The sequence below is a fragment of the Scardinius erythrophthalmus genome, assembly GCF_964197995.2.
Source record: "Scardinius erythrophthalmus genome assembly, chromosome: 2".
Taxonomy (NCBI): domain Eukaryota; kingdom Metazoa; phylum Chordata; class Actinopteri; order Cypriniformes; family Leuciscidae; genus Scardinius; species Scardinius erythrophthalmus.
Window position 1 is genome coordinate 4,748,752 of NC_138222.1, and position 23,593 is coordinate 4,772,344.

The window sequence follows — 23,593 nt, forward strand, 5'->3', positions numbered from 1 at the left end:
TCTTAGTTACTGTTTATTTTTATATATAAAAAAAAAAAAATCAGTTCATTTATATTTATAAATTAAATTAAATAAATGCTGTAAAACTGTTACTTCATAATATCTAATGCATTAATAACGTTGAACCTTATTGTTAAGCGTTACCGAGAATCTAATAACATTTAGTATCTGCTCTTGCATAACCAGTTTTCAAAACCGGTTTGCCCGTTAGCAAAGCAAAATAATTGGCTAGATTGAATCTAGAAGTCAAAACCTGGCATAGATTTCTGTGGATGTTTTTTCTATGTGAATTCTCCACATTTTTTGAGGCCTTAAGACATTAGAGACGGAAGTTAAGAAAGAGACACTATAATGGTATTTGGAAAAAAAATGGCAAGAATTCACACCTCTAAAGTTTCTTCCTTATTAAGTTTCTCAGTTCACTGGAGCTTTTGAGTTTTGCATATAGTTCTAAGGAACAGAATATCTTGATTCTGATATACAGAGGAATGTGTGTGTACAGCCAGCAGACAGATGGACGCACGAGATCAGGGACAAAAAGAGGGACTATTGACAGAGACTCTTCTGTGACTGTCATATGCTGGTCAAATCGTTCAACGACAGACTAGTAGATTTGATATTTTTGGTTACGATGCTTGAATTAGTGCAATGTGAAAGCTATCCAATCAGACCGGAGCTTGCTGTTTTGAGAAAGCTCTTCTTTTTTTTTTTTTGAACAACATGAGATACAAAAACACATTCAGACGAATGAAAACATACACATCTAATAACACATGCAATGTTATTATTCCAGAACATTTAATAGAATTATCTCCACTCAAAAATGAATATTCTCTCATTATATATGTCATCCCAGATGTATATGACTTTCTTTAGTCTGTGGAACACAAAGAGAAGGGTTGTTTTTATAAGAATCTCTGAGTCCATTTACTGTAATGCAAGTTTTGTTCTTTCAAAGTTGCCGCTTCAAAAATCATACATAACGAATATGACGGTAATCCATGTGACCCCAGTTGATGAATCAATGTCTTCTGAAGCAAAACGATAGGTTTGTGTGAGAATTTGAAAAAATATATATATAAACATTGCTTCCAGCCAAAGGTTTATGAGTTCATGCTTGACGTCAATCAGCACATTGAGAAGTAGAGCTGCATAATTAATCATTAAAAGATTGATCTTATTCCTAAATGACAACTCTGTCTATTAAACCTTTGACAAGTACAATCACAGCGATTCAGCGAACATTCAGATCTGTGTTCTGACTCAGAGAGAACAGAGAGAACGGCTTCACAAACTCATTATTTCTGTCTTACAATCATTGAAATCATCACAGAAGAATTGGGATAAAAGTTAATATTTTGGATATCATCACTGATGTCTACAGTAGAGATCAAAATAGAGGAAAAATTTCACCTTTTGAAAAGTGGCTTGACGCTTTAATAAAGATTTGTCAAGTGACTAAAGACAAGTGACTGTTCAAAATGTATTTGCCATTGAATCATTAATTCAAGAGATTCATTAGAAAAACACTGATTCATCCAGTAATGAAACTAGTCAAGTCTTTATGAGTGAGTCATTGAATCATTCATGCAACCTGATTTAAAAAATAAAATAAAAAGTTTTGTCAGAACCTCTAGTAACATGTTATTTTGTTTAGTTGTCTATTCAGAATTCAACGTGAACTCATAAACATGCATTTCAGAAGACACTGATTCATCAACTGGGGTTGTATGCATTACCGTCACGTGCACTTTTTTGAAGCGTCAGCTTTAAGAGACCTTTCCACTTTCATTATATGGACTCAGAAACAAATTATTTATCTACAAATCTCTGTGTGTGTTCCACAGAGGAAAGTCATATACATTTGGGATGACATGAGGGTGAGTAAATGATGAGGGAATTTTTATTTTCGGGGGGAGTATCCTTTTAACAATTAGACAAAAATACATTTACACACACACACACAAAAGACTGGACGCCTGCATGCAACAGCGTTTCACATAGAAACAAAAGCATGAGGCAGGTGTGTGTTATGGAAATGAGGGGCATGTTAGGAGCACAGGCCTGCTTTCTCTGGGCGGATTAGGTTTTAAAGCGTCTCTGTGTGCGAGACCACAGCTGAGAGGAATGAACTGGAATCTGTTTCCTCCATATTCCCCACTTTCCTGTTTGCCTAGTGAGAGTGAATCCGTCAATAGGCCTCAGAGAGCAGATGACTGACAAAAACTGACTCTACAAGGGCAAAGCACACAAACTGCGGCCATCCAATGTTCTCAACAAAGCTTTGTTGATTTTTTTTTGTGTGTGTGTGTGCAACAATGGTCCTCACTAGGGGTGTCACAATATACTGGTCTTGATGATAACAGTGATATTTAAATATTAAATATTGATGTCATCACTACAAATGTGATAATAATATGTAAGGGAAAATCTATGGCTAATTAAACGATTTTAATGCACGATGTGGAGGAAAGTTCCACCCAATGCGAAGTGGAGTACATTGAAATGGTTTATTGCAAAGCTAGCCGTGAATTATCCCTCTTATACCATGGTCATTTGCCAGCGTTGACAAATCAAAGCTGTTATTGGTGTTTGTAGTGCAATATTTGGCCTGAGGGGTAAAAACAACGGTTATTTTCGTCAGTGACAGCTCGTTAGATCAAGCTTTAAATCAGACAAAGAGATAAAATAGTGCGTAAGATTACACTTATTTGCATGAATGAATTAAAGCATTTATTTGAATTCATTATCGAAAGAGAGATGTGTGTGTGAATTACCTGCATCGGTGCAGTTTCTCTCTCTACTAACAATGAAGCTGTGAGTTTAATTACTTCAAAAACAGGGATGTTACCCCCTCGTTGCAGAGAAATATAATATAGCAATTCAGTAGTAAAGCTATTTTATTAATAAAAGTCACGGGAAAACAAGTTTCTGTGCTCCTGAATGTTTCTGTGTGTGCGCAGTGCGATCTCCGCTCTCTCTCTCTGTGTGTGTGTGTGTGTGTATGCGTTTTGAAAGGACCAATATATATTAATATAGAACAGTGATTAAACTACCTATGCATTACATGGTTTTAATGCACACCTTCCAGCCAATCAGAATCGAGTATTCAGACAGACCATGGTATAACGTAAATAATCCAGCACTAGTAACTATCTGACAAAAATAAAAAAAAGGAAATAATTAATTTGACTGCCTTATTTTTCATCATCTATAGATAATCGTGATGATATAGTTATTGTGAATTCTTTCATCTAGTGAACATGACATAGTGAAAGCCCTAGTCCTGACACACTGCCTTTTCTCTGAGCAAGCCATTCACTTGGCTCAAAGACCCGGTTTACACCTGCTATTAAAGGAGGAGTTACAGTAGAATGTCAGCTGTTATCAAGTATTATTGTTTTGGATTCTATCATAGTAACTTTCTGAAGACTGAAAGACAAAATCCACCTTAATTGTATGGAAAAGAGCAGCATGAGCATTCTTTAAAATCTCTACTTTTGTGTTCCATGAAAGAAAGTTTAGCCTATAACAGAATTTGGTAACACTTTATTTTACAGTGTCCTTGTTACATGTGTTACATGTACTTACCATAGTAATAACAGTAAATTATGCATAATTACATGCAACTAACCCTCAACCAAATCCTGCCCTAACCCTATAGTAAGTACATGTAGTTGCTTAATATTACTCAGTACTTAAATATATAATTACACTGTAACAACGACACCTTAAAATAAAGTGTAACCCAGAATTTTCTTTTTACCCTTTTAAAAACCATCCCAGTATATTCAGTCATATATGGACAGCTCCAGGTGTAAACAGGGATCCCTCAAAACACCTTTCGAGAAGCTGACGGAGGCACGAGCCTTTGTATATATCGCTTGCACTTATGTGTCTTGAAGCACCGCAAGTCAATGAAGAACCGTCTACTCCTGCAATCTTTTTATTTTATTTTCTCAGCTAGGCTTGAAAAGAAAAGATTCAACCAATTGGAAAAGCCCACACATGAATGTGCACAAGACTTCACGGGACATCTTCCGTCAACATGCAGTCACACACTGACAAAGTAAGTGGTCATAAAATCAGTGACCCTCCTCTCAAGGAAATTCAATCGCAAGTGGTCACAGGAGACGCGTGTTAGTACCAGGTGTGAACAGCTCTGTGTCTCAGCTGACCTCTTGTGATCGCATCTTCAGAGAGGAAGGTTAACAGTAATTAAAAACAGTATTGGGGGAAACGCATTGCAAGTAACTTGAGTTCCGTAATCAGATTACTTTAAGCAACCAGTAAAGTAACGCATTACTTTTAAAATGTACAACAAAATATCGCAGTTACTCTTTCAAACAAGTAACGCAAGTTACTTTGTTTTCCCATTTATTGACTGACAACTCTCTCGTCCCCAATGTTGAGAACAATCGTAAGTGCAGAGGTGTTGTGTGTGAACATGATGGTTATTGTAGTTCTAGACTAAATGTGATCATGCATTTCACTTGCACAAAAAAAAGATTCAGTATTCATCAAAATAAAAACTAAAATAAAAAGTGTCAAATGCAAAATCAGACTATGCAACCCTCCAATAATTAAATGTTAAATAAAACAAATATTTGTATGCATTTAATCTCACTTTATTGATCAATGTACTTTATATTGACTACTAAAAATGACTTAATATTTTATTGGTGAAGTAAGTGTTGAAAGTTCTTAGTTGAAAGGCTTCTTATTTCAATTTTGGTGTGAAAGGGCCAAAAATAACACCCAGAACCAGGTGAGAAAAAAGTAACGCAAAGTAATGTAATTTTTTTTTATGTTTCTTATAACGCAATTCGTTTTTAAGGGAGTAACGCAATATTGTAATGCACTACTTTTTCAAAGTGACTTTCCCCAACACTGGTTGTAAATGAGGTCGCTGATGGAGAGTACAGTGCATGCAGTGGGATGAGGTCGTACCTGATTGAGGTAATGATATTCTTCAGGCTTTTTGAGGTGGAACGAGGTCCTCTCCTCTTCACTCGCTCCTGCCAGCAGGTAGTAAAACACATGGTAATTCCTAAAAGAACAAACCCATATAACGTCAGGCGCTGTATGAATATATCTGGCTATAAATACTTCAAGGGTTGCAGTGGGGTTGAGTCTGCTGAGCCTGTTGCTGTGGTCAGGGGTCAGGGGTCAGTTTTGGGAAGCCTCTACAAATCAATGGGAGTCAGTCCAATGGGCAAACAAACTTTCACTCACATGATATCGCAGCAATTAGCAAACAACATCCAGCAAATGATCCAAACAAATCCTGATGGACAAAATCAAGTCCCATCCTACATTTTTTCTCAATCAAGTTATTTCAGCCAGATATATATGTCAGAGAAGAGATAGAGAAGAAAGAGTCTAAGACTTCCTCGTTAGGCATCATAATGAATGTATAATATAATGATAAATGTACTGATGTCAAGAGAGTGTTGCTCACTTTTGCAAATGACTGATGAATGGCCTCATTGAAATGACATTTAGTTTATTTGTGTCTGGTACACATTTCTTCATAACTAAAGCATTATGTAATGTCTTAGTTTCCCCATGATTTTCATTAATTTAACACATTATGAATAATATATTATTTTTCCATATTGTTTTTTATTTGTGAATTAATATTGCCCCTTTGCTAACACTTTTTTTTTAAATTAGTGAAATGTTTCAAGAAGTGTTGCTCTGCTACTGTAATATGCATTGCAATACTAATAATCGGAAGGCATTAATAGTAATAAGAATGAGACTTTATTGTCATTACAATTATAAGAATTTGATTATTGCCATTGCGGTAATCAGAATGAGATGTTATTGTCATTATAGTAATGGAAATTAGCATTTTATTGTCATTATGGTAATGAGAATGAATTTTTGATGTTGTTACGGTAATGAGAATGAGATTTTTTTATTGTCAAACACAGACAGAGAAAAGACGAATCACAGTTTACATTTCATGACGACGTTAAGGTGGAAGAGCCAGGATATTTTTAATATAACTCCGATTGTGTTTGGCTGAAAGAAGAAAAGTCATATACACCTAAGATGGCTTGAGGATGAGAAAATTATGGCATAATTTTCATTTTTGGGTGAACTATCCCTTCTTTACAAGCCACGACAGGTTTCAAGAGTTTATCTGTGTGTGCAACAGATAAACAGATACTTTTTTGTGTGCAACCTTTTTTTTGAATTTGCATTTCCATTGCTTTTGCCCAATTCAGTATAAAATAATAATAATTGTGATTTTTAAAGTGATTATTATTAAAACTAAATAAGAAATATATTTTAAAATTATATTGTAATACTGTACTATAAAATAAGAATCTTTTATTTTATAGTACAACAATACAATTAAAATACTAATATTTGCATCTTAATTTCTTTAAACCATCAAGCTTTGACAGGTTGCTAGCAAATTGATGTATGCACTCGTTTTTACAATCGCACAAAGTTACACTGCGATATTGGTTTTATTCCTAATCCTATGTATCGTGCAGCACTATTTTGAACACCAGTTCAAAAACTAATCAGGACAACAAAATCTGAGATTGACATAAAGAGAGAGACAGCTTTACTGATTGTCACTTTATCACATGATCTTGAGCTGGTTTCAGTCGGATAAAGCACTGCACCGAAACTGAAGCATGACTGCTGTGATTTACACCAAAGTCGCAAAAACAAGGAAATTATGGTCGGTTTCCTTCATAAACCCTCATGTCATGAAACCAGTGAGACCGGTAATGACAGCCGGGATAAAGCTGAGATTCACACATAAACTGAACACTGTGGAGAAATGATTCCCACATGTTCACTACTGGATTTATTTCCTCATGAGCTCCTACCAAATCTACACTCTCCTCAGTTTAAATAAACTGTAGTCTAGCCTAGTATAATAATGTTGATTTAATTTACAAAATACTTCACTTCAGTAGCCGACATCATTTCTTAAAGGGCTGGATGATTATGATTTCACTTTTCTAACTTTAGTTAGTGTGTAATGTTGCTGTTTGAGCATAAACAACATCTGCAAAGTTACAATGCTCAAATATCAAAGCAAAGGGAGATATTTGCTTTTAAAGAAATCGCTTTATAAAGCAACACTAAGGAACTTTTCCTCTTCGGTCCCCCTACAGGTTGGAAGCAGAATTGTCCATTACCGCTGTCGTAAATAATTTCGCCACAGTCGCACGCTCGCTGTTTATCCAGCACCGGCTTTGGAATGAACGATGTCCACAGAAAGGGTAGAGTATGTTGCATTATTTCATGAAAGTATGATGTATTGCGACATCAGAAACGAAGAAAACGAAATAATGACTATTGTAACTCTTGCCGTAAAAGCAAGTCAAAACAAAAACGCAACCCGGTTTGGCAAACTTGCATAGTGTGGTTATAGCAGATATAGGGCTGCAAAGCGAATTTCACCCTGTTACGACTTGATGAACCACTGATACAATTTTGGAAACATTATTTTAAGGTAAAAAATGTTCCTTAATGTTGCTTTAAGGACTACAACAAACGGCTGGTTGGGACTACACCACATTCCTCCTGGGTTAGTGACAGCACCAACCCTTGAATTTACATAAACCAGCAGCAGCTCATTTGCATTTAAAGGAACAGACACAAAAACATTGCGTTTTTGCTCACCCTCAAAAAGTGACAACTTTAACATGTGACCGTATTTTTCGGACTATAAGTCGCTCCGGAGTATAAGTCGCATCAGTCAAAAAATGCGTCATGAAGAGGAAAAAAACATATATAAGTCGCACTGGACTATAAGTCGCATTTATTTAGAAATTTATTTCACAAAATCCAAGACCAAGAACAGACATTTAGTTAATCAATATAGGCAAGTTATTCAACTACACAGTAACGTTAGCACACAGAACAACAGGCTGAATAGGTGTCCGGTGTGTTAACGCAACACATTAACAGTTATTCAGCTACACAATAGCATAAAGAACATATACCTGGGAGGCTGAATAGGCTAAATTAACATAAGCCAGCGAGTCCAATAAGAAATTTACCAGTAAACAAGTTCACCAAGCTCCCGCGATCTCATTCCAAATAATTTTCTTCATCCCTTGGTGTCGCTTCTGAACAACTCCGCCAACTAGAGCGCCCTCTCACGGCTGTAGATGGTAATGTTTTCTCTTGGTTCATCTCAGTCTGAATTAATTTTGATATATAAGTCGCACCTGATTATAAGTCGCAGGATCAGCCAAACTATGAAAAAAAGTGCGACTTATAGTCCGGAAAATACGGTATATAAAAATATCTGTGGGGTATTTTGAGCTAAAACTTCTCATACACACTCTGGGGAGATCAAAGGGCATTTCCTTGTGAAAAGGGCATTATACCACCCCTTTAACAGTCGAAATGAGTACAAAACAAATCATCAATATCTCCTACCTTTCATTGTGTTCCTGATAGACGAGCCGGGATTTCTCCAGTAGGTATTTCTCCACATATGCCCTGGATAAGAACAACCAACAGATTAGACAGGGGATCCAGACCTTTCTACACACTATTATTATAGTTATTCTTCATTATTATAACAACACTGCAGACGGGAACACCTGTCGCTCTTACCCTCTAACAGTGCCACTTTCCTGGTAGTTCACCTGGATGAACTTCCCAAAACGACTGGAGTTGTTATTGTGGGCCGTTTTAGCATTGCCAAACGCCTGTGAACACAGGGAAAATAAACAGCATAAGAGAGGTGACAATTATCAATGTATGGATGGATGGATGAATGTAAAAGAATGAATAACAGAAAATATGCTGTCAAAGTGGGCTTCAGTTGAAACTTTATTCTTTGCTCATTAAATTTCAACTGCATTTTCAACTGAAGCCCCTTTGATATAGTATAACGCTTGTGTAGTATTTAAATCAGCTTAAAATAAAGAGTATTAAAAAAGTAGAATATAAATTATTAAAATATACATGCTTTAAATTGTAAATAACAGTCCTTGAGGCCTATATCATAATTTTTCCATAATGCACTAATTGCAACTACAAACTTAAATTGTCATAAAAAAATATTTAAATAATAATGCAACAGGTTTTACAACAGTGGTTTTCAGCCGGTTTGGCCATGGGACGGATTTTCCCCTGCAACATTAATTTTTATGAATACTCAAATTTATTTTTCAAAATATGGTTCGCTCACACACACACTTTATTTAACGTACATTGTAAGAATATCACTAACAACATATGGCATTATTTTGATGCCAAATGTCAAGAGCAAGTGATGCACGAGCTCGAATCTCAAAACTGGACGTGCCTCTCCAATATACAACAGTGCTCTTTTACAAACTGCCTCTTCTCTCGCTCAGATATTGTTGCTATCGCTCAAACCGTGTCCTGTGCACTCGCGAATCTCTCCGTGTTCTTGCACTAGAAATAAATTCGCTTCGCTTCTGGATTAAACGTTGTCAAAAGTTATCAACCAATCAGAATAGACTTCCGACTGACCAATACAAATGCTAAATGGAATCTAATTGGCTGAGAATGAACCGCACCTGGAATTCTTTCTGCAAACGCAACTGAAGATTGTTCACTGGTTGAGAAACACAGCCTTACAAGACGCTATTATTGAAAAACAGGGCAGTATTGTACATGAACCCTCTCGTTATTTGTAGCTAAACCACATGTAAACAAATCCCTCTGTGGAATGAGCTGCCGAGGTCAATCTCACAGCAAGACACACACACACACACCGCCCTGTCGAGAGTCAGACTTTCAGAGAGGGGTTTTACGGCTCTCAGGGGAAGAAAGGACAAATGCAAGGCGGCACCACCGACACAGCTGACAGCCATGAGCTACTGTAACAGTCTGTGCACACACACACACACACCCATCGTGACGCAGCTAACAAGCTATGTTAAGTAATGTCTTGAATTGTCTAGGAAAGGTTACGTCAAACACGGAGATAACTTTACAAATGGCCTCTGGAACATGTGTTGGAAAAGTCTATTTAGCCCTTCATGATGAACAGCACATGCCAAACATCAAGTGGATGTTGCACAGTTACTCCTCTGACATATTAAAGGAGTAGTTCACTTCAGAATTAAAAATTTCCTGATAATTTACTCAGCCCCACATCATTCAAGATAATCATGTCTTTCTTTCTTCAGTCGCAAAGAAATGAAGGTTTTTGTGGAAAACATTCCAGAATTTTTCTCCATATAGTGACTTCAATGGGGTCCAACGGGTTGAAGTGTGGTGCAGCTTCAAAGTCTCTACACGATCCCAGCCGAGGAATAAGAGTCTTATCTAGACAAACCTTCGGTCGCTTTCTAAAAAAAATAAACATTTATATACTTTTTAACCACAAATGCTCATCTTGCACTAGCTGTGATGCGCCACACATTACGTAATCACGTTGAAAGGTCAAGTGTGACGTAGGCGTAAGAACAGACCTAGTGTTTACAAAGCAAACATACAAAGACTAACTCAAAAAGTATTTAAATGTGTATTATTTTTTTAGAAAATGACCGATAGTTTGTCAAGATAAGACTCCTCGGCTGGATCGTGTCGAGAGTTTGAAGCTGCACTACACTTCAACCCGTTGGACCCCATTGAAGTCACTATATGGAGAAAAATCCTGGAATGTTTTCCACAAAAACCTTAATTTCTTTTCGTCTGAAGAAAGACAGACATGAATATCTTGGATTACATGGGGGTGAGTAAATTATCAGGACATTTTCATTCTGAAGAGAACTACTCCTTTAATGTAGGGTACTTGGACGCTAAATGGAAGAGGCCTGGACGCTCCAGGAAAAGGGGTCAGACGAGGACAAAACTCAGCCGTTAAAGTGTCGCCTCTAAAATCAGAAGACACTTGACATCTATCATAGGCCTTCTGGAGACAAAGAAACTTTAAACAGACCTGGAGAGAATAATAGTGAGGATGAACTTGGCAGGTCTGTTACTGCAAGAAACGGCTGCCATTAAAATCTGCTGAGATTTACATATCATCATACAAGAGCGAGTTTCCCAGAACCACTGGTTAGCAAACCATTATCAACCATTATCCCAAAACCATAGTTTCAACGAACATTTGCAAAAAGCATCGCAAAGTTGTGTGGGTGAAACTACAGCTCTCGACCTGTGGTTAGAAGCATTATATGTACGATATGCGGTAAAGCAAACCACTGTTTGGCATTACAATATTAGCCTTAAAATATCTATTTTAATGTTAGTGTATGGCTGGAATTTAAAGTGTGCAATATTAGCTCAAATAATCACGTTAAGGCTAATGTTGCGAAAGGCCCGTTTTGAAAGGCTTTCTCATCATGCTTTGCTGCTTACTGGCAGCGGCAAATCCTCCAGACAAAACAAACACACAAAGGGCTTTTGTCTTGAGATAAAGGTCTTGATCTCATTGGAGAATTGAAGGAGTGAATAAACTACTGAGTAGCCAAATTCATCACAATTACTCTGACACATATGGACGGAATAAAATGACATCAAAAGCAGGAATGAGAAGTTTGTGGCTTTTCCCGGCACAAGACACAGGGGGAACATTCAGCAAACATGTTTTGGTGTGATATGTTCAGGGTAAGAGCTTTTGAATGGATCTCAGGGGTTGAGAACTGAAAGCATTACAGCATTGTGTCGCTCACACAAACACACAACAACCCGCTCTGATCGTGTGGTCTTCTAATGAACCACATCAGGTAAATATTATCACTGGGCCAGAGAGCCGTCACAGGAGAATTACTCTCAAAACAGTTTCAGTTTGATAAGACCATAATCCTCCACACATGTGAGGAGCACAAAGAGTTCGCAATGTGTGAGAGAGTCTCAAGTTTTTAAAGTGTTTATGTGTCTATGTGGTGTTTTTAATCTGCTTTAAGACAAACCATGTGTAAATTCATAAGTCGACACCATTGCTGAGTATTTTCTCCTTAAAACTGCAGTGAACCAAAGACAGTCTCAAAAACACGCTTTGAAATCGCCAGTGTTTCTGACGTCACAAACTACTTTGTAACCAATCAGATCAATGTCCCGGCGGGCTTTAGCATATCATTAACACCAAACTAGCAGGGGAGACTCGAGAGATGCCAGGTTATCCCGGTAAATTTTTCTGTTGATATGAAAAATCAGGTAGATTTAGCAATATAGCGGGTGTATGAGGTATATTACGATGTTATGATGAACTACAGTACATGCCTTTTTCCACTGACGTTCTGAGTTGTTCAAAGCGTTTCTGATGATTGTTAGAAGGCAGACTGAGAACGGGAACATAGTTAGCAACACATTATTAGCTGCTTGATAACATAGTCAAGCAAAAGGCTAGTCATATTAATTACCGCTGTTTCTGACGTTGTAAAGAGCGATAACATTGTGCAGCGTTTACCTCAGTAAGTTGGCCGAGTGAATCTGTGAGCTGTTGTGAGTGAGTGGAGGCGGGGCTAATTAGCATATTCATGAATCCACGTATACTAAATGAAGCAAGGGTGTAGAGTTACATTCAAGCTATTTTAAGGCATGAAGAAATTTTTTCCACAGGAAAAATGTTTAAATATGTAATTTTGGTGAGTTTCAAGGGATACAATTATTGACTACAGCGAAACTTTAAAGCCCCAATTTACTCACGCCAAAGTTCTTTTTTGTTCTTCGCTAAGTTAGGGGTAAAAAGAAGTTCGAAATACATGATGATACTGTTAGCGAACATCCCGACGCAGTCCACACTGGGTCACACGGTGTTCATTCCCTGGCAGCAAAGTGAGTTTAGTCTGACTAACACCACTGAACACGGTTTATATGTGAACAAAAGCCTAAATTCAATCTGTTCATCATATAACGTGATCGAGTCTCTTCAGAAAATTTGGACTAAACTCAATTCATATGGATTAGTTTTACAATCTCTTTATGAACTTTTTGAAGCATCAAAGTGGTAGTTGTGTAGACTGTCAATGGAGGGACTGAAATCTCTCAGATTTGATCAAATAGATCTTCATTTGTGTTCCGAAGATGAACAAAAGTCTTACGGGTTTGGAACGACATTAAGGAGAGTAAATGATGAACATTTTTTAAAGGAACACTCCACTGTTTTTTTAAATAGGGCTTATTCATCTTCTTTCCTACATTTAGATAGGTGGGCAATTGCATTTTTGTCTCAGTGCATGCATTGTTTTAGTTGGACAGGGTCGGCACTAGCTTAGCTTAGCATAATGAATGGAATCCTTTGTTGCCAGCTAGCATGTCCTGAGTAAAAGTGATTTAAAAAAAAAAAAAAAAACATCCAATTACTTCTTGTGGCCTGCGTATTCACAATGAGTACAAATAGCGATGCAGATTAACACTAGGCGATTTCCTAGGCAGATATTGACTTGGGACTATATTAGGGGGAAGCACAGGCGAAGCACTGCTACTTGGGCGCAGAGATATCACGCCCAAGTAGCAGTGCTTCGCCTGTGCTTCCCCCTAATATAGTCCTTAATATATAAGTCAATATCTGCCTAGGAAATCGCCTAGTGTTAATCTGCATCGCTATTTGTACTCATTGTGAATACGCAGGCCACAAGAAGTAATTAGGTGGGTTTTTTGTTTTTTTTATATGACTTTTACTCAGGACATGCTAGCTGGCAACAAAGGATTCCATTCATTATGCTAAGCTAAGCTAGCACCGACCCTGTCAAACTAAAACAATGCATGCACTGAGACAAAAATGCATTTGCCCACCTATCTAAATGTAGGAAAGAAGATGAATAAGCCCTATTTAAAAAAACAGTGGAGTGTTCCTTTAATTTGGGGGTGAAAAAAATCACTTTAAATTGAGTAACTTAGTAAGTAAGTGTTTTTCTTGAATTGGATTCAGAAAACCATTAAAAATGACAGAAGAAAGGAATTACATGAAAGATAACAACCAGTCGTAACATCAACAGCAACTCGTTGAGCTCGTTGTAGAAGCCTGGAGAAATGTAAACACAAACTTGTTTCCTGGTAGACTGCTACACTTTGACTCCTGAAAGCAGTGTGAAGCCAGCCAATTACATTGAATCAAACCGTTTTGAGAAAATCCATGACTTTTTGTGCGCAGTGCACATCAGATGGTACATGAAGGGTCAAGTTGGTGGATCGTCTAATTCACAGACAAACACACACAAAATGTGATGTTTTACTGCGCTTTATAAATCAGTCTCAAAAGGAATGAGCCCGTCTTCCAAATGTTTTGGCACTCCACCATCACCTTTATGCCATATGGACTGTGTCTAGAAAATTACAACAGCACTCATTCCCCTTTCGGTTTCAGACGCACGTCCTGCACTTTAAATGACTCACCGTTTGGCTCACTCCAAAAATAGGACATTTTTCCTGGATTACAGCGCAAAGACACAAAAGGAAGCCCTGAACGGCTGCACTACAGAGCTGGGGTGTGTGTGAGTGTTTTGAACGTTCTATATGGAGTCAATTCTCCTGAGTGTCTTTATATTATCTGTGGGATGCAGTCAGTTGTTGTAATGGGAGCGGCTGCTGTATGTGACCCGGCTGAGCCCACCCAAACGTCTGCCTTGCCCACCCAATCAGAATTTAGGAACAGATAGTATTAAAGGGGTGGTTGATTATGATTTCACTTTTTTAACTTTAGTTAGTGTGTAATGTTGCTGTTTGAGCATAAACAACATCTGCAAAGTTACAATGCTCGAAGTTCAAAGCAAAGGGACATATATTCTTTTTTTTTTTTAAATCACTTTTTAAGGACTACAACAAACTGCTGGTAGGGACTAGGGCTGTCAATCTTCCTCTATAATACTATTCGAATTCCATTCCTTATTTTATTTAATATTCGAATAATATTCGAATATTAAATGCTCAAATTCATCCTATTATTAATATTTACGACATTACACAGTCTTATGGATCGCCAATGCAAATGCGTGATGTTGATCGGTCTCATATCTTCACAGATAAACTGTGTCAGTTTGTCTGTTAACCCCTTTTAGCGGACAGCTGGTAAACGTTTTCGCTTGAAAATGTATCTTTTTTCTCTCCGTTTTGGCCTTCCGTCCACACTGAGACAGCGTTTTTATTAATGAAAACGAAGCTTTTTTTGTAAACGCACTCCAAAGTGGATACATTTGAAAACTCCGTTTTCACATTGTAGTGTGGACTGGGAATCAAATTGTCAGGAGTGGTGATCTCCGTTTCCGTGGAGACATTGCTCTCCGCGATTTTTGTATTGTTATGATACAGCGTGGATAACGTGCACAATTGTGTTACGATTCAAAAACGTTATTGTTCATCAGACGAAACAAAAGCATTTCATTTTCACATGCGTGTAAGCGAGAAAGATTGCATTTTTTTTTAAATATACATAAAGCAATATTCGAATTGGAACTTCAGCATTCGAATAGTATTGATTTTTTAAATATTCGAATTATATTCGAATTTCGGAATTCATTCCAACAGCCCTAGTAGGGACTACATAATCATGACAGATTATGCTAATCAATGACTTGAAGATAACTACACATAAGCTACATAAATTCAGCTCTCCGTCTTTGTCTGTTTGAACATAAAAGGCTAAAAGTTTTTGAAATGTTCAGTGCATGTGTGTGTGAGGTAAAAGAACACAAGCTGTTGAAGCTCCGCCCCCTGTGCCGGGAGCAGCAGCTCATTTGCATTTAAAGGGACAGACAAAAACTGCATTTTTGCTCACCCTCAAAAAGTGACAATTTTAACATGCTATATAAAAGTATCTGTGGGGTATTTTGAGCTAAAACTTCACATACGCACTCTGGGGACATCAGAGACTTATTTTACATCTTGTGAATAGGGCAATATACCACCCCTTTAATCGTTTTTTACGATTTGTGCATTGATAAAAAGCAATCTGAGGTGGATTCTGTGTTGAAAGGTTTGAAGAAGAGCTGTAGAATGCCCCAAACAATCCCAAAAATAACACCAGAAATTTGCAATAGTCTATTCTTCCTTGAAATTAACGGCGCGGTGTGTCACGCGCTTCAATCTGTAACAGAAAAGCAGAGGCTGACAATACGCGAAAACGGGCAGAAATGTTTGCATAGGCTACTAGCAAGATGTGAATTACCTGTCATCTTCATAATTATGTATCTTCATATTTACTTAGCGTAAATATTAAAATACTGCCCTGACAAAATTCGCTAGAAAACCTCGCTCATTTAAGAACGTGCATTTACCGCGTGCGGAGCGAGAACATAATGTAAGTGTTTAAAATGTATAGCTTAGTTCAGTTGAAACCTTGTCCTCTTTGGCTTTTTCTAAACCCATAAAACTTTTGTACATCTTCTGAACACAAAGATATTTTATATATTCTCTCTTAAAAAAAAACACATCATAGAAGTAATAGAAGTGGTGACAGAAGTTTAATTTTGGGGTGAAGAGATTTTATTTTCCCCTTAAATACAGTAACCTAAGCTGGATGCATGTAAACTGAATTCCCAAGTCATATATTATGCACTAAAATGAGATAAATGTCAAAGAAATCGTGCAATTAATTTTCTTGAGCTACAAATCGTAACATGTCATCCAGAGCAAACGCTGAGAGTTTTATAAACGAACACATGAGAGCACAGCACCTGTGTTTCTCTCCGGATCTTTCAGCAACATGGAGAGGGTCTTTGGGATTGGGACCTATAGATTTGGGACACAACCCAGACGTCTGCACTGCAGAAACCCTGGCATCTACATCTGCTACATAATTATATAACCCTCCACCAAAGCTCCCAATGCTGGATGCAATTAAAGAGTTAAACCTTCACACATCTGACATCGGCCAGCATTAAGTATGTATGTGATGCTCTTGGCACGCAAATGCATCTGTGCATCCAGATTAGACATCTGCAAACCTGGCGAAAACAGGAAGAAACAGCAAGTCTCACACCGTGTCCTAACTACACCATTCATGTTGATCAGAGTGTTTGTCCTAACCAGGCGCGATGGCGACACGCGATTATATTTTAGAAACGGTTTCTATTTTTCTGCGACGTCGCGTTGGAACAACAAACACAAAGTGTGGTGATGATAATCTCAGGTACTGTTTATGTGCTTTATTTAATGTTTAAAGCGTGTATTGTGACTTTGAATATCATTTAGTGCTCCAGCTTTGAAGCTGTAAAAGCAACGACGGATAATTCACCTCAGATCTTGAAATTAAACAAATGGAAACAAGAACGTTCAAACTGTGAACAAACAAGTGTATTCTTTGACAAAGATTGTTTTAGTAACTCAGTAGCCTGATGTATTTTTAATAATGTTTAAATGGTGTAATATTTGTGAATTGATTATGTAGCTACTTATCCAATTTCTTGCGAATGCCATCAAGATTACTCTCTGGTGCCGGGCACTCGCCGCGAGACTCCGCCCACACACTGTTCTGATTGGCTGTGGGTTTTGATTGATTGACGCATCATGCAGTCGCGTCTAGTGTGGACAGACACATTATTTGTCGCTGGAATCTTATCGCGTCTGGTTAGGACACGTGTTATTACAGAATTCAATCACTGTCCTAGAGACAGAGATGCAAGTATTACAGCTATTTTACAATAGTTTTAAAAGTGCTTCATCTAATACGATTTCAGACACCGAACTGTCCAATTTATAGTGAAGATATAAACAAATGTTGGGAGAGGATTGAGACATATGATGCCTCATGACACATCACTCAGCTTTCAATAGCAGTCCATGTCTAAGCATTAGTGCCTCGCAGCAATTAGTCCGTGATGTGAAACGAGGGTCTGTGTTCCTGTGAGTGATGATCAGTCTTGTGTTCTTGAGTCACATATTGCCTTTAATGCCAGTAATACAGCAGAGAAAGCAGAAAATCAGCACATTCAGGGGCCTATATTTCCACTGTGTGGAAAACATGGACAGAATCCAGTCTTTGAAAAGAAGTTACGTGTAGCAATGATAGTATGACACGGAATGTTTCGAAATTTTGGAAAATTTGAGAATTAATAAAAAGTAGGGCTGTATATTTAATCAGATAGTGACATGGACTAGTGTCTGTGAATATTAAAGCGCAAAAAGATCGCTACTTAAATATGAAGTCTGCATATTCTGTTTGTGAATGACTGGCATGGTTTAATTTCATGGATATCTTGTTTTTTTTTTCCCATTAAAAGTAAAGCTATCGTCATATCATATCACAAAGAAACTCAACATGTTCATGACAACCCATCAAAATAAAGTTTTTGAAGAAATTGTGACAGAAATATATTTCTATTGCACAGTAGTAATAATAATAAAATGTAACTTTTTATTTATGTATTTATGTATTTATTTTAAGAGTAAACCTCTGTTGTCCAGCACATTGTTTGACAAATAGTCAGATTGTTATTTTTTGTTTTTGATTACACTTTAAAAGATTCATTAAATTGGTAATGTTTCATGCCTTTTTTGATTATAAAATGTGTATTAAATCATAAATCCCCCATAAAAATTGAGAACACAGGATTTCTTAAAAATTAACACTTCAAATGTGTTACAAACAATTCAATTTTATTTTATTTTATTTATTTTTTTATGAAATCCTAAAGCTTTTAATAAATTGTTCTTAAATTGTATAAGTGTCATGATTTCAATCAATTAGACAATTATCGGCAAGAAAATTGATGGACAGTCTCCTGCGTATGGCAAGAGATTTACCATAGAATCACCAAGAGTCGAACACAACTGAAATCAAGAGATGCACAGTTTTGAAAATTTTGGGGCGATACCGATAACTGATAATTCTTTATATATTTGAAAGCCGATAACCGATATATCGGCCGATAAATCCACATCTTTAAATATAACCTGATTACAAAAACAAAAGTCTCACCATTAAATGTCCCAAGCACACAATTATAATGATGTTCTCATTATAACTTTATGTGGCCTATATGACAGACTTGCACATATATAATCTATATTTTTCTTTTTTGAAGTGATTCCAATCATATTCCAAGAAATTCGAAACCATCAAGGTGAACAGTGCACATCTGAAGCGTCTCAGCTGAAGGAAATAATACATTACTTATCAGCTTTAATATATCGGCCAAATTTTTTTTATTGGGCCGATAACGATAACATATACCGATATGGTGGCCGATATATCGCGCATCCCTATCTGAAATGATTTAATGAATGATCAATCGAGGTTGGGTGTATAACGACGTCCCTCATTCAGCACACGCAGGGAAGTTTAGGCTCTTATCTTTCATTGGTCTGTGAGTCGCGGCTCCTTCAACTCCGAGCTGAAAGCTACATCCTTCCACTTATCCAGTCACAATTACGCAACAGAACCAATGTGCCAATTCTTTAAATACCTCTTTCTTCTAAACTTACACACAGAAAAACAAACACACTTCCCTGTGATTGCAGTCTATTCAGAGTTCATTGGTGTGGCTGGTATTTTAAACACACACTCTGACAAGAGCCGAGTTTGAGTTTCTGCTCGACCCCCGGGGTCCCAATGACCAGGAACCAGAACGGTCACTTGTTCTTTTGCATTTACTGGATAATTAAATTAAAAAAGAGGAAACTTTTTAGTATTTTTTTTTTTAAGTGTAAGTGTGAAGCGATATCATACATTATGATTCAGTCTTCCACATATTTTGCTCGAATCCAAAGTTTAAATATTATTTAGCCACTTTACATGTTTCATTGAACAAATTCAATGTGGACCTAGTAATCAGATTTTCTGTATCCTTCAGGGATATAGAGTGTCTCTTAACACCTTTATAGTTTCCCACAGGTGCATGTGTGATGAGTTTATTTCATGATCCAGTCCGAAGGCAACAACAATACACAGAGACAAAGCTTTGAGTCACTGATTATTACTATCCTGAGGCTAAATTCACTCATCTAAGATTTGTGTTTATCAGTTCGTAATGCGTCAACCCATATGAGCACATTTGGGGGTTTATTTTGTAATATATATAATTCAATCATGACCAATTTTAACATGTTATTGAATATAGCAATGCTACTTAATATGGCAATGTATTTGGTATTGGTGAACTAGATCTGCTCCACTGCTGCTAGATTTCATGTAAAGGACCGATCAGCCTTAGTTGAGTTTCATGACTGAACTAGATTAATAAAAACATAAATCATTTGTTACTTTGGAACATAAATCATTTGAAACTCTGGAACAGTCTTCCTACCATTGTCCGGGAAGCAGACACACTCTGTCAGTTCAAAGCCAGATTAAAGACACATCTCTTTGACCTCGCTTTCACATAATACATTATAAACTTCTATAATTTAATGTTATGCTGCATAGATTAGGTCAGCCAGAACCGGGAACACTTCCCAAAAATCCTGATGTACTCGTTACATCATGAGAAGAATGGCATCTACGCTAATTTTAGTGTCTGTGTTTATCCCGAGGTTTTCCTGCAGCCTGCCGGATCCAGGCCGTATCCAGATCTGACGAATGACCTGCGCCTGGACCGATGACAACGCAGTGCTGAAGTGCCAACTAGTCTCTCCCTATGGAGGATCCCACTACCACTCTACAGATAAGGCGTTGTCGGGAAAATTCGTCTCGCGGTCCTACCCCAAAGCAACAAATAAAATAAAATTCCTTATCAAAATTTATAAGGAAAGACAAGTATTTTGTTTAGGCTTGGCTTGTATGGAATTCCAAACCTGCGTATATTCAAACGCACATAACTATAGAACCCATTCTTAATGCGCATGTGAACGCCATCAGCGTTTCTCACAGGTTCGCGTTTAAAGTCTGTGTAGAGGGAATGGTGTCGTCTTAGCGGCCCCTAATTTAATAACAAATGATCATTGCGACGGAACCAAATCAATTAAAACTAACTTTAGATGGAAATAACTTAACTACATTGTTAAAAGCGCTATATAAATGAAGATGACTTGACTTGACTTTCATTTAAATACACTACTTGATAATCTTTTTTTTTTTCAGACACTTTTTTTAAAGGATGACTGAACTATCTGATGTATAAAAGGTTGAGATTACAAAAAATAAAAACTATATAACTAAACTAAATTAAAATACAAACTTTGGTAATTTATTATGAGTAACTTATAATTAGTTGGCACAACTAGTGAAGTTAAGAAAACTCAAAAATGCTTTGCAGATTGATGCTTTATTTTTTAAGTTAACTCAACTTTTTATTTTTTTAAAGTGTAGTTTCGTCTAACTCATGTTTAGGTCTTGAGTTATTTGGAATAATTCTTATTGGGAACAGCGCCACTGACCCTGATAAGCCCACTAAGCTACATTTAAAAAGCCACTATTACAGAATGTAAACTTTCTTATGGTATTTTTTTATTTATTTTTTGTCTTTTATGCAGCATGATCATATTAACATTGCATGGCAAAGAGGAGCGTGAACATTCTGCCAAACATTTCTTGTCATTTCGTGATGGAAGAAAGAAACATGAGTAAAGTCCTCAATGTAGTCAATAATTGTATCCCTTAAAACTCATCTTTGCACACAAAATGACATATTTAAACATTTTTTTCCTTGAAAAAAAATGGTCATGCCTTAAAATATATTAAATGTAACTCTACACGCCTCATTTAGTATACACGGTTCTATGAATATGCAAATGAGCCCCGCCTCCACTCACTAGATCCACTGGTTGACGATCACACGTTGATCTGATTGGTTACAAGGTAGTTTGTGACGTCAGAAACACCAGCGATTTCAAAGCGTGTTTTTGAGACTGTCTTTGGTTCACTGCAGTTTTAAGGAGAAAATACTCAGCAATGCTGTCGACTTATGAATTTACACATGGTTTGTCTTAAAGCACATTAAAAACACCACATAGACACATAAACAACATTAAAAACTTGATTTTCACCACAGGGGGACTTTAACAACATTTTCATTTTAATTGCTTTAAAGCACCTTGCCAAATACTATTTAAAGGCTCAGTATCCCAAGGTAACAATAGCACACACCACAGATACGGATGTGTTTGTGTCATTCTAATGGTAAAGAGTCTCCAGCCCCTCATTCAGGTGCACTTCATACTGAGAGCTTGAATGCTTTGTTGATGATTTACAGAAGGATTCTTTCCAAGCAGGTGCACAGAGGATCTAAGAAGTGCTTAATAGATGGTTTGCTGAGTTTGTTTTTAAGCTTTGGGAGGAAACTTATGTCAAAGTCCCATCAAGGTCTCTGCGTTGAAAGGCCTGCAAGTTTACAATTCTTCCTGACATGCAAAGAGCCTAAAATTAGCGCAGCTGATGACCGAGCCGGGATGTGGGTGGCCACAAACATCTGCTGTCAAAAACACGAGAGTCACACGAGTCTGATGACGACTGACAGACATTTCTCAAATGTCAAGTGCAATGTTGATCTCATTTTATGGGGTTTTAATTGTTAGAATTGTTGCATTATTCCAATAAATAGACTGAGATTCACAAACAAATGAAAAGAGATTCATTTGAAAAAACATTTGTATTTTTTTTTTTGCAAATCTATTTGCATTTTATTTGTGAGTTTTATACATTTTTGTGAAATTCTTTAAATTTCTTTGTGCATATTAATCTATTTATTTGTGAATTTGATCAATTTTTGTGAATCTTAATCTATTTATTTGGAAAAATGCAACAATTCTAACCCCATATCATTTAGCTGGTCAATATGACAGGGCTGATTTATGCAACTTTTTTTTTTTTTATGAAAAAGTCTAGTCTCTATTGTTATCTAAAATCTATTTTATCCTCTTTTCTTTCTTTTTTTACTTTGTCTGGACAAAAATTCACAGTATATATATATACTACTTTTTAAATGCATTTCAAATTAATTAATCTGGACAAGTCTACTTTGTACATCTTTAAAGATACATCACTTCCCCAGGAGTCAAAGCATGGATGCATGTGTAGCTTTCAACAACGATCATTCTCTAATTCCTGAAGCATCCCAAGAGAGTCATGTGAGGAAAACAACCACCGGAAAAGAAGAACACGCACAATCCAATAGTCTCTGAATTAAAACTGAACTATTGACTCGTTGTTATGTAAGAGTATTTTGTTTCCTAAGTGGGTGAGAGGCAGGATTTAATGCGTATGGAGTCATTTTCTCAAAAGGCCACATTTTTAAAGAGTTGATCTTCCCAAAATAAAAAAATGCATCTCGATGCAAAATGGCATTTGTGACCCAAACATTAAGGTAAATGTGACAAAATGTGAATAATGCACAATGGAGGGGTCCGGTTGAAGCTAAGCCTCCTTTTTTTGGACACAAAATTCCCTGTGAATTCCTCAGCAAACAATGGCGTAGTGTTTCCTCAAGGCGATGTAACAGGAGCGATCCGCGCTCCTCAGATTCAGAGACCACAGGAACACTCGCCGAAAACTCACTGCTCTTCATGAGGTTTCTTGGAGAGATTTCCTCAAAGATGAGGAAATCACATTATCCTAGTTGATGAAAAACTGTCCGTTTCCTGTTATCGTTGTTGAAAAGATGGCGATCTCGATTCAAACACACGCAATCTTATTCCTAAATGATAAGAAAGAGCATTTATCACGTATATAGGTATGAAACATCTACACAAACAGCCTTTTCAAGCACACAGTATCATTATTTATGTCTTACAATCATTCAATTAAAAA

The 23,593-nt window shown here is 36.9% G+C and overlaps 1 protein-coding gene across 12 annotated transcripts in view; it reads right to left on the minus strand.

Annotated features, from left to right (window-relative positions):
• myo9aa (myosin IXAa) overlaps nt 1-23,593 on the minus strand; it is a 173,158-nt gene that overhangs the window by 88,164 nt on the left and 61,401 nt on the right. For all 12 annotated transcript variants that reach the window (XM_081359637.1, XM_081359630.1, XM_081359629.1 and 9 more), the window contains exons 3-5: nt 8,605-8,699; nt 8,425-8,487; nt 4,951-5,050 (exon numbers count right to left, since the gene is read on the minus strand). In XM_081359637.1, the coding sequence (XP_081215763.1) occupies nt 4,951-5,050; nt 8,425-8,487; nt 8,605-8,699 (258 nt within the window). The remainder of the gene's footprint in view (nt 1-4,950; nt 5,051-8,424; nt 8,488-8,604; nt 8,700-23,593) is intronic.